Source organism: Blennius ocellaris (assembly GCF_963422515.1).
Source record: "Blennius ocellaris genome assembly, chromosome: 7".
NCBI classification, from domain to species: domain Eukaryota; kingdom Metazoa; phylum Chordata; class Actinopteri; order Blenniiformes; family Blenniidae; genus Blennius; species Blennius ocellaris.
Window position 1 is genome coordinate 23587257 of NC_137656.1, and position 22427 is coordinate 23609683.

Below are 22427 nucleotides of genomic sequence, written 5' to 3' on the forward strand. Positions count from 1 at the left end.
AATATTTTTAGTGGTTTTTAAATGTGGTTCAGCAGTTTTTGACAACAGTATTTTACCAGTACCTGCAACAATGAAATGGATAATGTGGGACGGAAGAAGGATGGAGTTTTACCACTAGTTCAAGCAAAGCACTTGTGCATGTATGTATATTTCAGGATACTTTACACCTGCAAGACCATGTTCAATATCTACGCAAAATGCACAAACCTGCCACATTTACCCTTTATGACGCCCAGTAAATTAAGATAGCACTGGGATTGAAGAATTACATGACAAAAAGGCAATCACTTTCTTCAGTTGGAATAATAAATGTTGTATTTATTATCACAGTATCATTATCGGACAAACAGCTGCATTCATGTCTGCAACTTTATGTGTCTAAATAAACTCATTGTTTCCGGGATAGTTACATCTGAAGCTGAAATATTCTATTCTATTCTATTCAGACGACCATCTATCTATGCATCATATAGTTTATTTACGTCTATCCAGCTCCTACAAAATGCTGCTGCCTGACTTTTAACAGGGACTAAGAAACGAGAGCACATCTCCAGTTTTAGCTTCACTCCACTGGCTTCCTGTCTCTTTCAGAATTGTTTTTAAGACTTTAATATTGGTTTTTAAAGAATTAAATGGGTTGGCACTGTCTTATTTATCCCATCTTATACATATACACACTCGTGTTTTATCACTGAGGTCAGCAAATCAGACGGTCTTTGTCGTACCAAGATCTAGATTAAAAATTTGAGGTGGCCGAGGCTTTTCTGTGGCTGCTCCCCGTCTGTGGAATCGTTTGCCTCTCCACGTTAGAACTTCTGTCTTTTGAGTCCTTCAAGTGTCAACTGAAGACTCACATGTACTCGTTGGCCTTTAACAGTAATTGAGCACTGTGATACTGTGGCCTTGTTTTTAAGTCACTGTTTACTGTGATTTTTACTCATTGTTGCCCTTTTTTGTTTTATTGTTTTATTACTACTTTTAACTGTGAAGCACTTTGGCTGTTGTGTTAAATGTGCTATACAAATAAAGTTAGATTGGATTGTTTGTCTTATGTATGCTGATTATATTATATGCATGTTTTATACATGATTGTGTCAATTCTATTAATCTGTATGCCTGATTTACACTTCCTGCCACTTTAATTTAGAAGCTTTTCTTCTGTCTGTGCTGTGTGTTTCTTTCTTTTTATTTCATAACTCTTGCTATTTTGTGATGTTACTATTTTCTGCAGTGGCATCTTTTCCTTTTCCTAATCATATCACTTATTTTCTATTAGATTCCTGCTCCTGTCTACACGCTGGCAATTCAGAGGAAGTTAATCAAAACAAATATTAAACATGAGCCACACTTTAAAGTGTTTAATGCATCGAGTGAAGCTAAGAGGGTCCATGTGCAGACTGTGGGGTCTCCAGGAGAGAAGACTGCAGCTGGAGTCCTTCAGGAAAAGCTGCTCTCGTGTTTTATGAAGTCCAGTATCTCCAGTGGACTTTGCCCTGTGGCTCAGGTCGCAGTGCATGCTGGGGGATGCTGTCTGCAGGTACTGTAAGTCAAATGAAAGTCCATGGCGGAACCTTCAGACATGCGGAAGAGCTCCGTTTAGACAAGTCAAGTCAACATTCGAGAGACTACCGGGGGGGAAAAAACCCGGATACCGGGAAGAAAGGTCTTCAAAATACAATAAAGTTGTTTTATTTTTCTGTTGAAGTCACTTAATGGACCTCATATTGTGTTAATAGCCCCATCAAGTAATTGATCCTGAACTTGCAAACGTTCACAAGAGTGTCTATCAACAATATCTGGTGAAAAATATTACTTTGCCTTTCACTTTTACACATTTTTCAATAACTGAGCAGTAGTTTGTGGCACAGCTGAGATTTGAAACCAGGATCTTTTGTTCACCTGCACTTTAACCAGAAAAGCCACTGTACTGGGAGAAACCTTGGATTTTTTATTTATTTTTTTTAACTGGAATAGCAGCGTGGAATTTCCTGTCATTTATAAGCACGGATAAATAGCTTTGCATGAAAACTGTTCCACCGACACGGCTTCAAGACGAGACATTAGAACAATGAAGGTGAACTTAAAACAAAGATATTACATTTTAGCGGAGGGGGGATAATAAGGTTTACAGATTCCCCACACAATAATCTGAATATAAATGAAGCAAGAAGAGTCAAGTATAAGATGTCACAGCAATACAAGTCCTGTACAATTGAACATAAAAACAGCTTGAGGAAATTATTATTTGTTGTAGTAATAGCCTTGTTCTTCATTTGATTTGTTTATATGAAATAAATAACGTTTAAAGTAATTGAGGAACCATTCCAAAAAGAAGCCTATCAGGTTAATCTGTGATTCTAGTTTGCCAGAATGTGAGTGTGTGACTGCTCACGGCCTTTCACTGTGTCAGCTGGTCTCCACCACAGAAGGACAGAGCGATATCAGAGATTAACAGGTGTTTGTCTCCGTGTGTTCTTCCTGTGACGGACCGACAACACGTCCCAGCCTTCACCCCTGCTCTTCTCTTATCAGCTCCTGCACACACAACCACATAATTATGGGACCATGCTGTTTATATTTGAATATTTGAATTGACTCATTACCTGAAAAGTGATATCTGATGTCAACTGTCATTTAGTGCTGTGTTTGATTACTGATCTTTGTTTGTAGTAATCCTTTGTTGGTACACGATCAGCCAAATAAGACAGGTTTCAGCCGATTCTTTTTTCGGTTGCTGGATGGTTAATTTTTTGTAATAATGTTCTATTTTTGCTGCTTCGTATGAATACAACCGAAGTAAAACTAAATAAAGCAACTAAATATACGGAATTTCTAAACTACATTGGATTTAAAAGTCTGATATAAAGCAGTAAGCAAGTATTTTATATACTGTGTGTTTTTCCAAATGCTATTTTTCTGTCTTGGAAAGCAGTCATTGAAAAAGATCACTTGAATATCAGCGGAACTTCATAATAAAGGCTGTAGAATATAAAATATCTGATAGAAAGTGCTGGGTTTTGTTTTTGTTTTGTTTTTTTAGTGACGGATTGTAACATGCGTTGAGATCAAAGTGGTATCCTTATACAATCCTTATTTTTACCACCCGGACGTCATACATTTATTTTGAAAGACCCAGTCGGAATGAATCACTGAGTGCGTGGCGTAGACTTGACGCTGGGTGGCTTCCCTGGTGGAGCTCCGGTATTTACATCAATATTAACAGGAGCTTGTCCGCGGTGCTGTCCGGCTCAGACAGGGAGTCCAACCCGTCGGTAGGACAGCTTTTAACTTTTTAAAATAAAAAAAAACCAACCAAACAAACCAACAAATCATCCGATTCTCACACGATGGCTGTCGCTTCCAGCTATGACTTCTCTTGTGCATTTTCTTCTGGAGCCGTTTCCTCCGATGCTGGCGACTGATATCCGTCTGCCTTGTGCACTGCAGTGGTGCGCAGCTTCGCCCGGAGAAACACCTGTGCGCCTCTCGGCTCCATTGGCCACAGTCATGAATGTCCAATAGGTATGGATGCGAGCCTCGTGCAGGAGTCAATAAACATCCACGTTGCTTTAAACTTGGAAACACGAGCTTTGGGGGGTGGGCGCTTGTGTACCGAGGTTGTTTTTTTGTTGTTGTTGTTGTTTGTTTTTTTTAATTGAGCCATCCAGCTCGTTTTCTCTCGTATGGCAGCTCGGCCCCGGTGCCATGCAGCAGCCGTGGTTTCGATGACATGGAGGACCGAGGTGTTGGTGGAGCAGAGCAGGGTGTGTGGTCGTTAAACTGGATTCTTGGCTGGGCGTGATGGAGCCCGAAAGGCAGCAGGAGTGTGGGGGATGATGTGTGGGGGCGTCTTGACGCTGTCAGACAGGATGTAGGGGAGGATCCATTGGAGCAGGATCGCCCGACCATTTTTGGCGAGAGCGCATCGTGGACTTCTGATCACAGTTGACGCATTGCACTGACTGCGCTTTGGCGACCGGTCCATTAGCATTATATAATGACTCTCATGGAATTCGGCCTTTTTATATCAATGCATGTCCTTAGACAGCATACGATTACCACCCCCCCCCCCCCCCCCCACCACAACCACCACCACCACCACCACCACCCTTTTCTCCCTCCCTCCCTCCGTCCCCAGAATCCACTTCTGCAGCTCCTGCTGAGCAACCTATGAATGCCAATTATAAATGTGGGTGGTAATCAACACTGTTTACCTTTTATATAATTCACTGTGCAGCGATTCCTGGCAGGCAAGTGTGATTGGTGCGCAAAAATAGGGGGAGAAAAATAGATTGGTTTGTGTTAAATGCAGCAATGTACCCCTGTGACTCATGGTTTTATACTGTGTGTATGTGTGTGTGTGTGTGTGTGTGTTTTTACATGAGCTGACTGGCGGGTGGGGATTTACTGTGAAACTCCTGAGGATGAAGGTGTTTCACGGCGCTGCTGCACAGAGTTTGGAGTATTAATTTCAAGCGTCCTCCCCGAGGTCAGTGGCAGCATCCTCTCCTCCCCTCACACCCCTCTTCTCCCCTTCTGTCTTTGTTTTTCAGGGAACCGATAACCCCGAGGCGCGGCGTCTGTCTGCATTTGTCTGAGAGAACCGGAGGAGGGAGCAGCACGAATACCGCACAGCCAGACATCATGCACAGAGAAATCTCCCCCCGCCGCAGAGTGCTGAAATGCTCGGACTGAGGAGCCGGTGTGTCAGATCAAATCAGCAGACTGTTTACATCAGGGGGGCCGATAAGAGCTGCTTTGACACTCCGCTCGCTAACACCCCGTGTGTGGTTCAAGACCCCTTCCATCCACAATCAGGGAAACGCCGTTAACTGATCCCTCATCGGCATTCTTATTTTTTCCGTCAGATTTCAGCGGGCCAGCAGAAGGCCGGGATGGAGTGGTCACTGGAGAGCGTGCGGGAGATGGTGGCTGGAGGGATGCAGTCTATAAGGGAGTGTGAGATCTGCGCTTTCGCCATCGCCATGTGTGTGCTGCTGCTCTTCATGTGGTATTGTTACAGGGTGGGCCGGGAGCACGGCTCCAGCCCTCTGCGGGGGAGGTACCTGGCCGGGCCGGGTCGGATCGGAGGGGTGGTGGGGGGCTTCATGAGTTCAGACTGTCGCGGGCGGGGGAAAGGAAAGCACGGCTCGCTGCTGGAGGAGCAGAACGGCTTTGCTTTCTGCCAGTCGTCGGAGTGCTTCCGCTGTACGAGCGCGGGGGAGAGCCTGAACCAGAGGCTCTACCACAGTCTGCAGGACTACGCCAAGCGCTACACCTGGTCAGGTATGGGGAGGGTACACAAGGGGGTCCGGGACCAGGGCCGGTACCTCAACAGCCGGCCCACCATCCAGCGGCCGGAGGTGTTCTTCCTGCCCGACCTGCCGTCGGCCCCGTTCTTCTCCAGAGAGGTACAGAGACATGACGTGGAGCTGCTGGAGCAGAGCTTCCCCGCCCTGCTGGCCGAGTTCGAGAGCATCTACCACCAACCGCCGGCCCGCGGCGGCTCCTCCCTCCCCCCAGGCTGGAAGGCCAACAACACGCCTCGCGGGCAGTGGTGGACCTACTACCTGGTCAACCAAGGCACCCCGCTGGTCCTCAATGTCAGGAGGTGCCCGCGGGCGTGGCGGGTGCTGGGCCAGCTGCGCACCTTCATCGCAAACAACGTGTTTGGGAACGCCTGCTTCTCCGTGCTGACGCCCGGGGCGCTCGTCACCGAGCATTACGGTCCAACGAATGTCAGGCTGCGCTGCCACCTGGGTGAGTAGACTCCGTGGACCCACACTGATGACATGGTGATGCATTTAGACTCCCCGCAACAGCGGATGATTTCTGAAATGGGCACATTAGATGGACGAAGAGGAGCAGTGAATCACAGCTGGAGTGTTTAGACTGAAGGGAACTCTCCTGAGTCAGGAAGGGCCACCGCTGAAATATTGCCACCTCAGCTAAAAGTGTTATTGTTCCCGCTGCACCTGAGGTGTGCGTCTTATTTTCATCTCCGCTTTCTGACAAAGGGTATAAACACTTGTTTATTGATAGGTTGATCGTATTTCGATTGGATTCTTTGCAACAGTATGCTGCAATACCTCGGGATGATTCCGGGAACTGCCACCTGCATGTGGGATCGAACACCAGTGAGCCCGATGGAATCAGAAAACGCTTTGAAATGCATGTATTCTTTCAGTCACAGAGACGGGCATGTGATTTTTGTCTTGCAGGTCTCAGGGTGCCCCCTTCCTGTGAGCTGGTGGTCGGTGGAGAGCCACAGTGCTGGTCTGAGGGCAGCTGTCTGCTTTTCGACGACTCTTTCCTCCACAGGGCTTTTCACGAGGGTAAGAAGGGATTAGGACAAATCTTTTCTCATAAAATCTTAGAAAGAGGATTGACCCAAAAGGGCTGTGTAAACCAACATCAAGTGAAAAAGTTTCACTTTAAGTCAATGGCCAAATTGGGCCCTTGATTCTCAAGTTTCTTTTTGTGTTTCATTTTTTTTTTTGTCTGTTTTCATGCAGGCGGTGCGGAGGACGGCCCCAGGGTGGTCTTCATGGTGGACCTGTGGCACCCCAATGTGGCTGCTGCAGAGAGACAAGCCTTGGACTACATTTTCACTCCCGGCCGTTTAGAGGACAAGGAGGGAAAATAGGTGTGAGTGCGAAACCATGTCCAAGCAAAGGACCGACGTTGAAGGAGGAGTCTGTAGGACCGCGGAGCAACTCCTTTCCTGCCTCCAGACCAGCGCTCATGTTCACTGTGTACATATTTTGCGGCTCATGCGGTGTTGCTCACAAGTCTTCTTAGCCGATGACGAAACATTGGGCCTCTTTTATCATATGTCGTGTTTATGCCTGTATAGTTGTTTGAAATGATGCCATGATTCAAAGTGCACACTCTTGTTTTCCAAACCTTCGGTCACAGTAGTTCAGAGCCATTTCGGTAATGTATATTAATACCATGGCAGGGGCTGTAGCTTATTTATTGCTGGGGCTTTTGTTTTGCTTTTAACTTTGAATCATTGAATGTTTGTTTGCATAAAGATGAACGATGTCATTGAACAGTAGAAACTCAGCAATCGGCTCCCACCAGCTCTGTTTTTTCCAACTTTTAACACATTTAGAGCCAACTCTTCAGAATCATCGCCATGATTCATAAAACAGCTCACAATACTTTAATTTGTCAGTTAAAACAATTCAGCGGGGCGAGATGAAATCAATATAGAGAGCAGATTAAATTACAGAAATATTTAACGGCTCTCACAAGCCAAAAAACGACAACAAAAACATTGTGAGACTGTTTTGCTTCAGAGTGCAAATGGGTCCAAAGGCCAACTTTTTCTATTCGCTATGAATGAGCTGAAATCATTGAGTAAACATTCTCCCGAGCCTTAACACCGGCACATGGCGCCATGTGACACCCAACATATTTTGCGTATTCTGCAAGGGCTACATAATTTGGTAAATCAGTGTTTTGTATTTACAATCATGACCATTTGAATTTCAGTTCAAACCAAGACACACTTTTGCACAATGGTCCTTTCGGAAAAAAAAAAAAAAACATTTCCCCATATAGAGGACAAACTTTAGACTGTTTACCATGTTATGAATGACTGGACACTCTCCTGCTTACCGAATGTGGACATGCTGTCACTGATTGTAATGCATTGCGTAAAACTACAACATCATCAGTGCTCGAATGAAGCAACAGCTGCTATATTCATCAGTCGGCTGTGCAAAACCGAGCCACATTCACCCGGAAGTACAGAATACGTTGCTGGATTATTTGGTTGCACAAAGTTTTGTAGCCTCCTGGTTCAATTAGAAACTATTTAAACAAGAAAGTGCATTGCGTATACCGGTAGTTTAAAAAAAAAACATTGATACCTTTGCATATCGATGTGCTGACGATCAAATGTAATGTTTTGTAGTTTGGTAACTGAGGTCCAATGTCAATCATGATTTGAATGTTTACAGACGCAGCTAATGTCTCTGTCCCGACTCCTGCCGGTAGTTAATTGTGCTCCCCTTCAGAAATCGGTCGTGCTCTCAGAAGACATGGTTAGATAAGCACATTTTTAGGTCAGATTGTGTGAGTCGGCGCGTGCTGTAACGCAGAAGATGACGCGTTGATGCTGAATTTACTAAACTCTTGTAATTTGGTGGCATTTGATATCGAGTTTGTATTCCTGTAAATATGGCTGAAGGCGAAGCGGGAAAAAAACAAAAAAAATGCTTCGAAAGGTTTGAGATGTTTTCGAATGATTGTCTTCAAAACGCTTCAACTATTGTGTTTGTCTTGATTTAAAGCTGAAGTGACTTTCATGGTGAAAAAAAGCCCACCGCCACACCATTTTGATAGGTTGAATTTGTATATTCTGTAAAATGTTTATGAAGTACACTCTCCGTTGTTCTGTGATGGGTTTTATTTAGTCATTGTATTTTAGCAGCGCCGTGTGGGAGACACTTATTAAAGCAACAACCCCCGAGCTCATCAACGGCTTCCCACTATTTGTCTCAAGAGGTCGTGGAGACGAACCTCCAGCTTTTACTGCTCCCGTGCGATTCAAAGTTGACCATCAATTTTGTTCTGATGTTTACAAAGATACGACCATTTGTGAGCTGTTTACAACACTGGACGGCACCGACACTCACATTGAGATGTCCACGATTAGGTTAAAAATAATCAAGAGTGCTGTTGATTCACTTTAGAAGATGAAAATGATCATTCCCGAAGCATTTTGCCTTGCATATACAGTCTATGGTGGGGGCAGCCATTTGTTTACATGTGGATCAAGGATTTGTCCTTTAGCACATTCTTGTGTGGATTTTGAACAGTATTTCTGTACATTTAATAAATGGTGGAGTATCTTATTTAACCAGCTGGTGTTGGACCTCTCTCTTGTTTGTGTAAAAAAAAAACGTTCCAGATGTGCTTCAGACGCTGGATGCATTCGCTTTACTGCACTGTGCTGAAGAAACGCCATTCCGGTATTGATTTCACAATCAATTTAATGCAAGCAGACAGAAAGGAGTTTGTGCTGCCTTCTTTTTTTTTCATCACCCTGATGCAGTGTTGTCGTACTGGCACAGGGAGGCACACCAATGCAATAATCTTGTCACTGCTTCTATCTTTCTTTTTTTCTCATTATAACGGCACTTATTTCCTGTCAGACCAGCAGCGCCTCGGGAGGAAAGGCAGCCAGATGCACTAAAACGTCTGAGGTAATAACCGAATACATGTCAAATAAAAAAAAAAAACGGCAGTGTCGTCATTTCTCTGAGGTTCACGGGTTCATAAAAGACCTATAATTGCCTCATTCGCTATAGTCAGGGGGATAATTCCTCACCTAAACCTGCTCCCTATTTGCTTCTGTCGTTTCTCTGAAGATGCATTTAGTATTCCCAGGTGTGAGCCGAGAGCTCTGGTGGTTCGAGGCATACATTTTGTTTTTTTTGTGTGAAGCTGATGCTCACAGTGGAAGTGGGAACATATCTCGACTGGTAAAAGCTCAGTGTTTTATGAGCACACAATTAATTTTCCACTTACGTGACACCTGAATACTTAAAACCTTAATTCCTGTGGCACACGTGTTGTGCAAGCAAGCACCGACCTGCTGCTCCTCACAACGTGACTGCTGCTGCTATAAAACCTGCAAGATTAATGAAGTCTGAAGGTGCCTTTAGTCAAAAGTATAACTGGACTTTCAAAGTATATCTAAACAAGCTGGCTGTCCTGAAATCCAGGTTTTGAACGTGGGACCACCCAGATAATGTGTTGATAGTCATCTCCTCCCGCCTGGACACAGAACAGCTGGAGAACAGCCACATGCTCTGGTGGACAAGCACACACTTTAAGCAGACTCTGTTCAAGGGACTGATTTTTTCTTTTTTATATATAAATACAAGGAAGAGAGAAAAATAAACAAGACGTGTCAGTATTTACAAAGGCCCTGAAGCAAATCCATGTTGGAGGCGCTGCTTTGACGTAGCAGCGGCTGGTGTGAGAACTGGTCTCTGCTTTAAGGTGAGCTGAAGTTCACACACTTCTCAGAGGGACTATTAAGCATATATTTAAATTTACCGGCACCTTGCATTGGATACTGTACATTCCATGTGATTAAGCTATTAAGGCTCTTCTACACTCACAACATGCGTTTCATGTTAATCTGCCCAGAACATTTTTGTTAAATCAGTACCTTTGTGACTTTAGATTTTAATATAAAAAAAAACCCTAAGATATTCTGCTGCACTGGAATTTATAAGAGATGTTTTTTATCATCTGTAATTTTTGATTATACCGAGATATTGAACATCTAATTCTATTTCCATGCAGAGGAGACATACTTTGAAGATATTTGTTAATAAGCATCTTTCAGTGAATAATAATAATTTATGCATCTTGAGGACGGGTAAAAAGTCCTCTTTTCCTAAATCAAAATCATGGTCAATATTGTAGTAATTTCTGAAGGGTATGGGTCTTAATATGAAATATTTAGATTTTAGGCAGGGTTTTAATTCAGTTCATCAATGTGCTGTGTGACGATGCAGAGGTGAACCAAGGAGTGTTGAGTTATTGCTCTTCAGTCCTGGAAGTGAGCGGCCGAGCACCCGCTCTCTGAAACTTGGATTTACCTTGAGAGTCCCTCAGTATTCTGTCTGCATCTGGTGGATAATGTGGACTTAAGAGTATAATGTATTCATAAGTTAATTCCACTTCACCAAAGCCAGGAGAGGCAAGACCAGCTGGTTGACAAAGTTTAGCAGAGCAACACGTGTGTGAGGGCGTCACAGCTTTATGTGTGTCGGCACTCTAAACTTGGATCTACCACATGAAGTCTTCAGTGTTTTGATGACATTTAGTGTCTTGTTTATATACTACAATGCTTTCATTCAAGGTGTAGAATGATGGAGGAAGTCCACAGCTTGCAGCACCCAATGGAAACAACCCCATCAACACATGAACAATGAACCCCCAGATCACCGTGACGTATTCCACCTCCTGTAAGGTCTGGGATTTTTTTAATCTGGCAGTTTGTATTTTGTACACAATCATTTTGCATTGATATTTGCATGTATATATAAAAGTTTTAGCTAAGAAAAAAAAAAAAGTTAAATTAAGGGAGAGTTAAAATGAAGATACTGGGCTCCCGTTTGTTGGGAGCTGATCTAAAACACAGACTTGCGCAGAGGAAAGTTTGCTTGTAAATAGTCAGTTAGAGCCAGTCTGATCTCCTGGCCGTCAGAAGAGTCGGATGCAGTGTACGAGCGCACACCCGGCTGTGGGAGGCAACGCTGCAGAGCCGCTGCTTCCTCTGTCCAAGAAGGACTGACCGTCTCCTTCTCGTTCTCACAGAAATTGTGTAACGCACAACAGGTGGCGATCACATTGGGAGTGAACGTGTAGTGGAAATCGCTCCTCTTGATCAACACTTTCCATCGGGACTTGAGTCTACAAAAAGCCATCTCCATTGTTGTTCTGGCAGAACTTAAATACACGTTAAATGATTCCTGCTGTGGGGTTATATGCGGGGAATCTGTGTAGCCTTTCATAAGCCAGTCCGTGAGAGGGTAAGCTGGGTTCCCCAGGATGACAAGGTTGACAGAGGCGCCGTGGATTTCTCTTGGTTCCTAAGAGCAAGAAGACATGAGAATGGTCATTAGTAGTGTCGCAAAGTATTTGTTCAGTTTGTTTTGTCTGTGAATCATTTATACAAGTGGAAATAAATTGAAGGGGAATCAGACACGGCTCAAGTCACAGCTGATGTAAATCAGGGGCGAGGGAAAAACAACTGTTATTGAGAAGAATAACTCTTAAAGCACATAGACACACATTACTAAATAGCACGATGTGTGAACTGTAATGATCATCTCATATTCTGCAGCACTCACGTGAACATATTTTGCTATTTCTAATGAACAGCTTGTACGCAAGAGCAGTTGCTATTCCTTCAAGTGTAACATACAGGCAGTATTACCTCCTACTGCTGTACTCTAATCACATTTTACTTTAACGTTGGTGCCCTCTGGCATCTATTATTACAGCAACGTTTTTAGATTTGAGGGAATGAATGCTGAAAATATTCATACAGGAGCCAACTGACATGACTGTGTGCATATAAAATACATTTAGTAAAAGAAAAGTGCTTATGTTTGTAAAAAGTGAATTACTTTTGGTAAAAGCTGCGCCTGGTCGAATAACACCGACTGCCGGAGCACGCTGGCATCGTGAGCACATCCTGGCATCTTGCAGTTGATGTTCCAAAACCTAAAAGTGACATAATGAGTTGTTCAGATAAGCTGGAGCACGTGACATATACACGTCCAGACAGATGTCACGTGACAGACTCACCGACACGTATCGTCCACCACGGCTTGGAGCACATAGGAGGGCCATCCTTTGCGGTTCATAAAGTCTTTGTAGCCGTCCCTCGGCGGCAGGACGGGTATGTGAGTCCCGTCGATGCACCCGACGACTTGCGGGATGCCGAACTTCTGCTCGAATCTGCGCGCAATGGCGCGCGCCTCTGCCGCCGTGGGCACCTGGATGAGGCTGTGGATGACGGACGACACCATCCCTTTGCAGAAGCTGTACACGAACTTCTTCACGGTGGATTTGTGAACGCCGAACTGATTGGCGATGACCCTGTACTCCGCGCAGTTCGCCAGCTTGTACACGGCGATGGCGACCCTCATCTGCAGGGGGATCGGCGCGCGCACGGTCACGTCCTGGGGGCTCAGCGTCCGCTCCATCAACCCGCACAACTTGTCGAAGGACCCGCGGCTCATCCGGAAGTGTTCCCGCCACTCGTCGTCGGAGAACTCCTTCAGGACCACTCGCTCCCACCAGTCTTTGCTCCTCACCCGCATCCAGCACTCGCGGTAGCGGGACGTCCGGGGCGCGAAGTGGAGCATCACGGCGGTGGCGGCGGAGCTGCACTCCATGAGCATCCGGCGGTTCCGCCTGCCTTCGTTCAGCAGGACGAGCAGGACGGACAGGGTGCATCGCATCTGCACGAACAGCAGCGCCGACAGAAAGTACGCGATGGACAAATTGGCGACGTTGTCCATCGTGGTTCCTCCGAAGTCGTTCACATGCCAGCTTGTTGTGGTGTGTGACGTCACGCGTAAACCGGAAATGGCACTGACACCGACGAGCGGAAGGCGTGTGTGTATGTCGCCGTCTCTCGTCGTGGAGGAGAGATAAATTCACCAATAAATCGATTACAGTGCAGTGCATGTCTACCAGGACAGTGTCACAGATGAGCACGTGGGATGACACTACCTTCAATAAAAGTAGCTACGATTCTTGATTTATTCACAGTGCAATTCAAGTTGTTCGTAACGTAGTTTGTAGAAATGTAAATAAATTCAAATATCAAGGAAAATGCTTGTATTTTATTGATCTAAAACAAAGGGGGGGGGGGGGGTGTTTGTAACTGAGGTTACAAACATACAAACATTGTCTCATAAATACAAAGCCATGTGGGAAACTACAGTTTTATCTTATATGGATGCATCCATGAACTTCCACGAGTTATAGTGGATGGGGATCTTTGTCCTAGTGTCAATGTTACTCGGTGTTGACTTTTCACGTCGGTGTTGGGGGTATTGAAGAGGACATGTGACAAGAGGACGGTGACAATCTGTAGACGTTGAATATTATTGTAGCGTTCATAATACTCTTTTTTGAACATTGTGAGGTGGAAAAAATATGATGAGCAATTGTGTATTCCTGCTTTCTGCGTGCACTGGTGTACAGAATCGTTGGATTTCGGTTTCACATTCCAAATTGATGTTTTATTTTGGGTTTTTTTTTTCAGCTTATCGTGGAAGTGCTTTGTGTTTCTGAGATGGAAACTGTTTTTTCCAGGCACACTTGGTCACGGTAAAGTTGGACGGCTATTGGTGTTTCTTACTCCCGTCGACACCCACGTCATTGCCACAATGTCAGAGACGAACCTTCACATCAATGAAAAAGGTGACGCGCTCCGCAGCGACGCGTGTTCGCTCCCCTGTCAGTGCGCGCGCTCCGGCCGCGCCGCCGCGCAGCAATCAGGTGGTGAAATGTAGCTGAACTTAACGCGGGCAGGCTCTGCTGGAGAGTACGTGTCGACCATGGAGAGCCAACCTCAAACGATGTCGACGAACATCCCGCCGCCGCGACCGACGCGATCCGATCAGCCGCAATGAGCGCCTCCCTCCCCAAATCTGACTCCGCGACCTCGCTGCTGAAATCGTCCTCGAGGAGAGCGACACACCTCCCCGATCACCCCGCGGAGAGCCGCAGGAGTCAGCATCAGCACCAGCCCCAGCCCCAGCACCAGCACCAGCATCAGCATCACCACCGTCCCGCCGCGCTCCACGGCGGCGGCAGCAGAGCCGAGGACTCCTTCTGGTCGGCCGAGTGCGACGTCAGCGCGCGGAGACCTCTGTGCCACCCCTCCCTCGCCCCCAGCCAGGACGGGGGTCACAACGCAGCCGCTCGGGGCAAGTGCAAGTCACATGCCGCGCACGGCCAAGTTCCCGTCCAGCCTGAGCCGAACGGCGAGGCGGGCCGTGGGGTGAGGGAGCGCTGCAGGACGTCCAAACCCCCCCACCGCCACCACCACCACCGGAAGCACCGGGAGGACCGTGCGCCGGCGGCGGCGGCGGCAGCAGCGGCGGCGGGACCGCCCGAGCCAGAGCAGTCCCGCCGTAGCCGGCACGTCCCCCGGGTGCCCTCCCTGTCGGACAGCAACGACGACCGGGCCCCCCTGTGTGAGCCCCGGGGCCACAAGGGGGGCAGTGCGGTCAATCGCGGCAGCGGCTGCGGGGGCGCTCAGGTCAGCAGTCCGTCCCCGTCCTCCTGCTCTGTGGTCCCGCTGTCCAGCAGGTCCTCCCGCCGCTCCCGGAGGTCCAGCGCAGCCTCTTCTGCATCAGACATCAATTTACGCACCATCCTCAATTCACTCTTTGGGCAGGTAAGGCCCTGAAAAATAGAGTGGATCATATCAAAACAAGGAGTTTAGAAATTATGTTTGGCATTCAGTCGATTGGTTTTGGTGTAAAGTGAAAATATATGGTTAAAAATTGCCTGACAAGCTGTGACAGAGACACATCAAATAGATATATATGGAGCTTTTATTTTTGGAGAAGCTTTATCAGAGGATGATTTACATGTTCTAAATGCAGTTTGTATAGTGTACACAGCCTCTCTTTCTTTCCACCTGAGACTATGTTAGTTTCCACCTGTTCTTGTTTGTATTTACATGTGGTTAACTGTGGTTTCACTGATGCTTGGTCTAAAATCAATACACTCTAAAGCGCTTTGTGATGCTGTCTGCAAACACTGTCATCCCTGAACCGACTATAGAGGGAAACGCATCTTCTACGCACTCATTTCTTATGTAATTTGTATTTACGGCAGTGCCTCCTACAGACTTTCTCAATCAGGCGGCCCTTTCTTGTTGAAGTGGGGGTGCTGGAACAAGTAAAATGTTTTCGAGAGGTGGAAATCTGTGATGTGTTAATGTGGATCTGGTCAAAGGCAAAGATGTGTTTGTGTATTCATGTTTCTGCATTATTCAGGCTGGAGCAGTGCAGCGGCTGTGGTTTGTGTTTGAAGGAAATCATGGTTGATGTTCCTGCTGGAGATGGAGGCTCTATTTTGAGCCACAAGTCTATTTATACAAAAGAAAGGAGTCCGGCTTAATATGCCGGGATTCTCGCAGTGCTGCAGTTTTGCGTAACTTGGGTTCTGTGAAACAACCAGCTTTAGATTTACATGCAAAATATCAATAACGACAGCTCCCGCTTGGTGTTTAAACAAGTTGAGGCACGCAAGATATAGAACATTTTGATCATTTGGAAGTCACCGTTTATTGGCTCCCTTATATGTATTTAGTTAGGTCATGAACAAGGCGTTGATTTATTACTTCCAAAATGGATAGAGATGAAATAAGGATCAGCAGAGACACACAGAGGTCATCCATTATGGCTTCAAGAGAAGCTTCTCTGAGTAGTTGTAGTACGAAATCCATTTCTGCAAATAACCTGTGAGTCAGTCCGTAGAAACATTAGCGTGACCTGGTGAGGCAGCTGCAGGAGACGGAGAGGAGTCCAATGGCAGGGAGAGATTTAACACACAAATTGAGACATACAAACGTTGCTTTGGGCATTGAGTCCAACAATACGCTGGATGTAAAGAGGATTTTGTGCAACTTTGGCTGAGAAGAGTGGTTTGGCAGTTCAGGGCAGATGAACATATGAGAAGAGAATGAGAGAATGAAAGTAGCCACATTTACATTTAATTTCCTGTTTGATCGAGGTGTGAGGTTTTTTTTTTTGTTCATTTTTTTTGTTTGTCGAAATGTTTTATATATCTCCTATACAGACAAATGAAATTGTAGCCGAATATAAAGCACACAATAATTGCATGTTGTTGTAGGTCAGAGTGACCTTGTCTTTGTCTGCTGGGGGCAGAAGACGGTGTGGCGTGTGATGTGGGGGGTGCAGAGCAGGAGGAAACAAAAGGCTGGAAGGGCAACTGCAATGTAATCATTTGAATGCGGGGTTGCAATTTGACAAATTATTCTTGGACCGGCACGCCAGAGTGCAGATAAAGAGGACGGCAAAACTGGAAATAGGTCATCACATAATGTTCTTTTAAATTTGCCTGCTACAGATTTTTTTCTTTTTGTTTTTTTATGGTCCAGAAAGAGCAAACACCTCAGAAGATGTGTGCAGCCCCGACTTGAATGGCTTTTTTTTTTTTTTTTTCCTGCAGCCAACGAGAAGCTTGTGTCCCTTTTCTTTTGTTTATTCTCATGTTTCCAGCCTGTGACTGCTGGTTGTTGACAGAAAAACCAACAGTTTAGTTAGTGTGACAGTCGGGGTGAAATATCTCTGACGTCCTGTTGCCTTTAATAGGCATAATTCTGTTTCCTCTCTCGGTCCACTACTCTCTCTCATTACGTTGTCGCCCCTCGCACCTATATATTTTCTCCCTCCCTCTCCCCCGCTCTTCCCTCTTCCCTCTTCCCTCTTCCCTTGTCGCCGGCGCTTCTACAAGCCTGTTGCGACGTGCGTTTAACGTGGACGGAGCGGTGCAGGGCAGTTCACTGTGGTCTTCCAGCGGTAGGGGCAGGCAGACTCCCAGTCTTCATGGGTCTTGCAGAAACGAGAGTTTGCATTCCTTTCAAAAGCCAAACTGCAAATCCAGGAGATAATAGGACCCCATGGTCCCATTCAGTCCCCCTTTTTTCCTCTGGTATGGGAAACTGCCTGGACTGGCCTCTGAGAACGGTAAGGCCGTCTTCAGCGTGTTGCAGTCGCATCTTTCTCACTTTGTTAGCCGGAGTTTGTAACAAACGTGAAGACGGCTTCGAGTCATTGAACTTAACATTGTTAAATCCTCTTCTCAGATGAGTTTTCTGCTTGTTTTGCTCAATTCTCCTCTCTCTGCTCCAGACCTCATGAGAGAGTTCATTCTCGTCATACAATCTGTTGTCATGTTTATACAAGGCTCCTTTCAGTTCTCGGAAACAACATTTACTCTTTTAAATCATCAGTTCCGCTGCCTGGTGATGCAACGAATGCTGCTTCTGCACAGCCTGTATTTGGCTTCGGAAAGCATTTCGCTCAAACTTCTGTTAGATTTATTGTTTTTTTTGGCTTGTGACACACACTCTCAACAGAACTGAATGTCTTTGAAGAAGACAATGTGTCCTGATGTCCTCAGAGCTTAAAATCGTCTTGTGATCACGACACATACGTAGCCCGTTCCTCTCAGCTTGCCTTCGCCCTGCGTCCGAGCATGTTTACTGTTCCCGTGACAGTGTATAGGTGTGAGGTGCCAGTCCGTACAACACAGCTCATAAACTGTTATGAACGATGAGTGGAAAGTTGGCGACATGGTGTTTTATTGATGCATTTACCTTTATGCTGTTTTCTTATTTTGGACATTCGCTCGCAGTCGTACTTGTGCAGCACGTACACACATTCTGTGCTTGTAAATTTGATCTCTTTTCTTTTCTTTAAAAACAAAAAAACAAGTTAAGTCTACTTTGGCTTTGTTATGTAATCTCAAAGTTCCCTTCTCAACCTGTGTCTTTACTCCACTCTGCTCGCCTCCGGAAAGCTGCTCCAGGATGCTGAGAGGAGATTCAGAGGGGCGCTGTCCTGTGAGGAGATTGGCCGCTCAGGGTATCTTGGGCCTTATCAGGACTCCATTGTTTCCATGACACAAAACTGCGTTCTCGTGAGCAACATTCTGGGACAAACCTGTGTCTTCCTGAGTACAGGCATGGAACAGTGCAGGCAGGCTGTACGTAAGTCTGGAAAAAACACACTCCTCATCAAATATTCACCTCAGTGAAGGTCAGATTCCCGCCATGTCCAAACCACAGCAACAACTTGCACCACATCCATCGTTTCCAACATTATATGTGATAAATATTGTGTGGTTTAAAGTCTTTACATGTAGATGCACTAATACAAACATTTTAAATGTAAGGGGTGAGTGTCAATGTATATACATCTTTACTTTGTCCCCCTTTTGAAACATAAACACTGTTCACCGAATGCATATCTCGTTATAGGCTATTTTGCTTTGGAGGAAAATCCAGACCGATCCTATGATTATTTATAAAACATGTATTTTCTTTTGCAGTTCAAAGACAATTAACACAATTCTTCTGTAACAGGCATGAAAAATCTAATAATGTCATGTAAAGATGAGACACACTATGGTGCAGTGGTTAGCATCATGCCTCACAGGGAGAATGTCCACAGTTTGAGGCCAGGTTAGATTTTTCTCTGTTGACTTTGCATTTTATCCACAGTCATGAAAACATGCATTTCAGGCTAAATTGTAATGTTAAATTGATTGAATGCATTTGTCTGTGTTTGCCTTGTGCTGGACTGGCAGCATGACTTCACCCATAGTCAGAGATCGGCTCCAGGCCCTGCAGCAGATAAGAGTCGTAAAGAAGATGGGTGGATGGATGGATGGATATATTGGGCCTAAATTGCATGATACTTAAATTATCCAACTAGGTTCCAGACCAGTGTGATTTATTTACATGTGGTTAAATTCAAGAAAACCTTTTTTTGATCCATTTCTGAACATGAAGTCTCCGGTATTTGTCTTCAGTTGACTTTACTACAAGCTGTTTGACAGTGAAAATAGATTCCATCCAGAAAAAAAAGTGTTCATCCCCCCTTAATGAGACCAAAACATGAAACTTTTCAGTTGAACAGTCAGTGTATGTTTCATGTCAGCCAGGTGCTGCTTTGTGCCAACGTGTCACCAGTAAGAGGAAGTTCAAACTTCTCAGTGGCAGAATGGTCTCTGTGCTACACTGGAGCAGCAGCCTCGTGGGTCTCAACCTGCTGCTGGTGTTTCTCCTGACTTTCATTATTCTGAGAATCAACATCCTCACAGGAAAAACTGGCTTTTCCGGGACCTGTTTAGTGCATTTCATTACTATTCACTCGTTCGTCAGTGCTTGTGCTGTCCGGATCCTGTTTCTTTTGCCAAGAAACGTTGCTGAAGCCCTCAGGTCTTATGGAGCAGCCGTTTCTTTCCTGCCTCTCCTCTGTGGGTCCTTCTGCTCTATATTCAGACGTTCAGTGAAAAAAACAATCAATACAACAAAGTTTCAAATAAAAAGAAATGAATTTGTTCTTCTCGGCTCTGAATGCTTTAAAATGCTTCCTAACAGTGCTCAATAGAATTTGTCAATTTCCTTTGTGATACATTCAGATGCGCCATCCCTCTGATAACTGAGAATCTTGGCCAACGACATTCCAGCATACAACGGCGATAGGAGTTGGATGGACTCTCACAACTCAACAAACCTCGCGTCTGTTTTTGTTGAGGCCAAATGATTTGTGTTTGGCCGTGACATTGACTCCAGTTCACAGACGCAGTGTTTTGCAGGTCAGACCTGGAACACGTCAGTGAAGTGACAGGCCGAGGTGTTGACGGGGCGGCCACCGGACTGGCTCAACTGACATTTTGGAGCTCAGGTGGCTCCTTGTGTGTGTGATGTCCGTGGTTCCGGTCAGATCCTTCTGCCGGCCTGACGTCAGCACTTGGTGTTGTGTTTAGACTTCTCACTACTCCTGCTGTTAACCCCTGAGGGCTCTGGGATATGTCTGCCTCACTGTCTGCCCTTTAAAGGTTTCGCTCATTGCAGGCTAGCACCGGGAGAAAAAAAAAGAAAAAAATAGAAACAGTCGCATTCTTTTGTGAACTCCAGGTTTATGGTTCCCAGTATTGCTTCTGATAGGGATCATCCAATTTCTGTTCCGAAGTTTTGTCATCATGGTGTGAAGTAGCTTCAGTCTGCTGCTGATATCATTTAGTGTTAAAGCATCCTTCAGAGGATGGAGAAGAGTGGAGGTTTAGACTTGGGCATCAGTGGAGCCACAGCGTTGCCAGTGGTACGTCTGCACACCGCTCATGTATGGAGGAGCTCTTGTAATGAAGGGGAGGGATGAAGGCTGTTTTTTGTTGTATACTTGGTTTCGTACTTACTGATTATATGTTATTTCTTTACAGGACCGAGAGCTGCGGCCAGAAGAAATGGATGGTAGGATTTCTGTACCTTAATTTCTGTTTCGTTCTCAACGCAAAGTCAAACAAAATGCATTTTAAGATTGAAAACTCCTCACAGAAAAAAATTCAGACGCGACAGTACAAATGAAAAGATTTAAAGTTCAAACGGCACGCGTTTAAGACAAAACCATGCACATGTATTGCTAATAATTGCTTTTCCTGTTACGACAGAGTTGCGGGATGCTTTCAAAGAGTTCGACAAAGATAAAGATGGTTTCATCAGCTGTAAGGATCTGGGGAACTGCATGAGGACGATGGGATACATGCCTACTGAAATGGAGCTGATCGAGTTGAGCCAACGAATAAACATGAACTGTAAGGCCGTTGATCATTTAATCATCATTTAATCATCAGTAATGTGTCCTCAGTGCCTGCTAATCTTTAAACTTCCATGCCGCTGAATTTTTCTTTCGCTTAAGTGGGAGGCCATGTGGATTTTGACGATTTTGTGGAGCTGATGGGTCCAAAGCTTCTCGCAGAAACAGCAGACATGATCGGAATAAAGGAGTTAAAAGATGCATTCAGAGAGGTAAAGGTACAGCTCAGGCCTCAGTCGTGTGTTAGTTTGATAATTTGGCTGTTTTTAATGTTAATCTTCTGCTTGCTGTCCCCAGTTTGACACGAATGGAGATGGGGCAATAAGCACCTCTGAGCTTCGAGATGCAATGAGGAAGCTACTGGGCCAACAAGTAAGATTTGGGTCCCACAAAGAAAAACATTTTAAAAACTGTTATTCGGTCATTCTGTTATCACTGTGACATGCTCCACTTCAAGTCTGTGTTCCTCTTTCCAGGTCGGTCTCAAAGAAGTGGAAGACATCCTAAGGGATGTGGACTTGAACGGTGACGGACTTGTTGACTTTGAAGGTAAAACATTTTCCCCAGTGCGGACTGCAGGAGACAAATAAAGGTGCGGCGCACAGGTGAAGGGGTTAAACTGTGCGACTCTCTTCTCCCTCTCTTTTGACAGAATTTGTACGAATGATGTCTCGCTGAAACGGTGAAGTTTTCAGTCCTGAATGTGAAGCTGTGTCCTTCTCTTCACCAGACAGAGTACAAATGAGGACACACTAAATTCTTCTGAGCCATCAAAATCTGAACGACACTGGAATTAAATCTCCTTGAATGTTATCGACCGAGTTGTCGCCTCACACTTTCACTCAATAAGTGTTCTTCCTGAAAAGTCTCTAGTTCAACTGAGGCAGAAATTGCTGTAGCCTAGCTGATGATTGTCTAATTTATGTTTAGTTTATGTTTTATTGCACTTTAATTCCCACTAAAAAAAAACACACAAAAAAAACTTCCCATGTGTACAGATTGCTGGTGTCTTGTCTCATCCTCTACGTGGTTTAACTAAGTGTCCTGCAAGATGTCGTCTTCGATGTACAACCGCGTCACGATGAGACACTGAATGTCTTTAGAAAATACGTATCAGATCAGTGCACTGATGAATATGTGAACACAGTTTGTGTTACGATAGAAAACTGTAAGTGAAGCAACCGTCTGTCTGACATTGGTGCTGCGCTGAGGAACCCTTGTGGCAGTGGCACACCTGTATTGTCGCTGTGTGACCGTCTGTGATGTTCCACTGTGCTTCAGTCCGGTTTGTCACCAGCGTCTCCGTCCGACAAGAAGATCACTGCTACTAACGACAACTCGACTCTGAAAATGCCTTTCATATGTGTTTTTCCGCTCATCATAGATGCAGGGCAGGGTGGGGTGGGGGGGGGCGGGGGCAAGGGGTGGGAGGGGCAATAGATTATGACAAGATGTACAGATTTTTCAAATGTTAAAAGCCAGAGAACCAAAGTGCTCGCTCACACTAACCTG

The 22427-nt window shown here is 45.3% G+C and overlaps 3 protein-coding genes across 6 annotated transcripts; 2 read left to right on the forward strand and 1 right to left on the reverse strand.

The window, feature by feature from the left end:
* Nucleotides 1-3185: 3185 nt before the first annotated feature.
* On the forward strand, nucleotides 3186-8854 carry asphd2 (aspartate beta-hydroxylase domain containing 2). 3 transcript variants are annotated; one of them, XM_080499529.1, is made up of 5 exons: nucleotides 3186-3272; nucleotides 3448-3522; nucleotides 4554-5760; nucleotides 6222-6335; nucleotides 6516-8854. In XM_080499529.1, the coding sequence occupies exons 3-5, from the start codon at nucleotides 4896-4898 to the stop codon at nucleotides 6644-6646; spliced, it is 1110 nt and encodes a 369-aa protein (XP_080355655.1). In that variant the 5' UTR covers nucleotides 3186-3272; nucleotides 3448-3522; nucleotides 4554-4895; the 3' UTR covers nucleotides 6647-8854. The 3 variants fall into 3 exon arrangements, with proteins under 3 accessions (XP_080355655.1, XP_080355656.1, XP_080355654.1); XM_080499530.1 differs by having other exon boundaries at nucleotides 3205-3522; nucleotides 4554-4702; nucleotides 4869-5760; XM_080499528.1 differs by having other exon boundaries at nucleotides 3205-3522.
* Nucleotides 8855-11162: 2308 nt separating this feature from the next.
* LOC308132212 (uncharacterized protein) lies at nucleotides 11163-13064 on the reverse strand (the record flags this gene model as incomplete). The annotated part of the gene is made up of 3 exons (XM_080499211.1): nucleotides 11163-11624; nucleotides 12165-12261; nucleotides 12346-13064. The coding sequence occupies 3 exons, from the start codon at nucleotides 13062-13064 to the stop codon at nucleotides 11163-11165; spliced, it is 1278 nt and encodes a 425-aa protein (XP_080355337.1).
* A 1118-nt stretch (nucleotides 13065-14182) lies between these two features.
* cabp1a (calcium binding protein 1a) lies at nucleotides 14183-21593 on the forward strand (the record flags this gene model as incomplete). 2 transcript variants are annotated; one of them, XM_080499524.1, is made up of 8 exons in its annotated part: nucleotides 17139-17279; nucleotides 18115-18300; nucleotides 20542-20572; nucleotides 20770-20913; nucleotides 21018-21127; nucleotides 21213-21287; nucleotides 21392-21464; nucleotides 21568-21593. In XM_080499524.1, the coding sequence occupies 8 exons, from the start codon at nucleotides 17139-17141 to the stop codon at nucleotides 21591-21593; spliced, it is 786 nt and encodes a 261-aa protein (XP_080355650.1). The 2 variants fall into 2 exon arrangements, with proteins under 2 accessions (XP_080355649.1, XP_080355650.1); XM_080499523.1 differs by lacking the exons at nucleotides 17139-17279; nucleotides 18115-18300 and adding an exon at nucleotides 14183-14956.
* Between the last annotated feature and the right edge of the window lie 834 nt (nucleotides 21594-22427).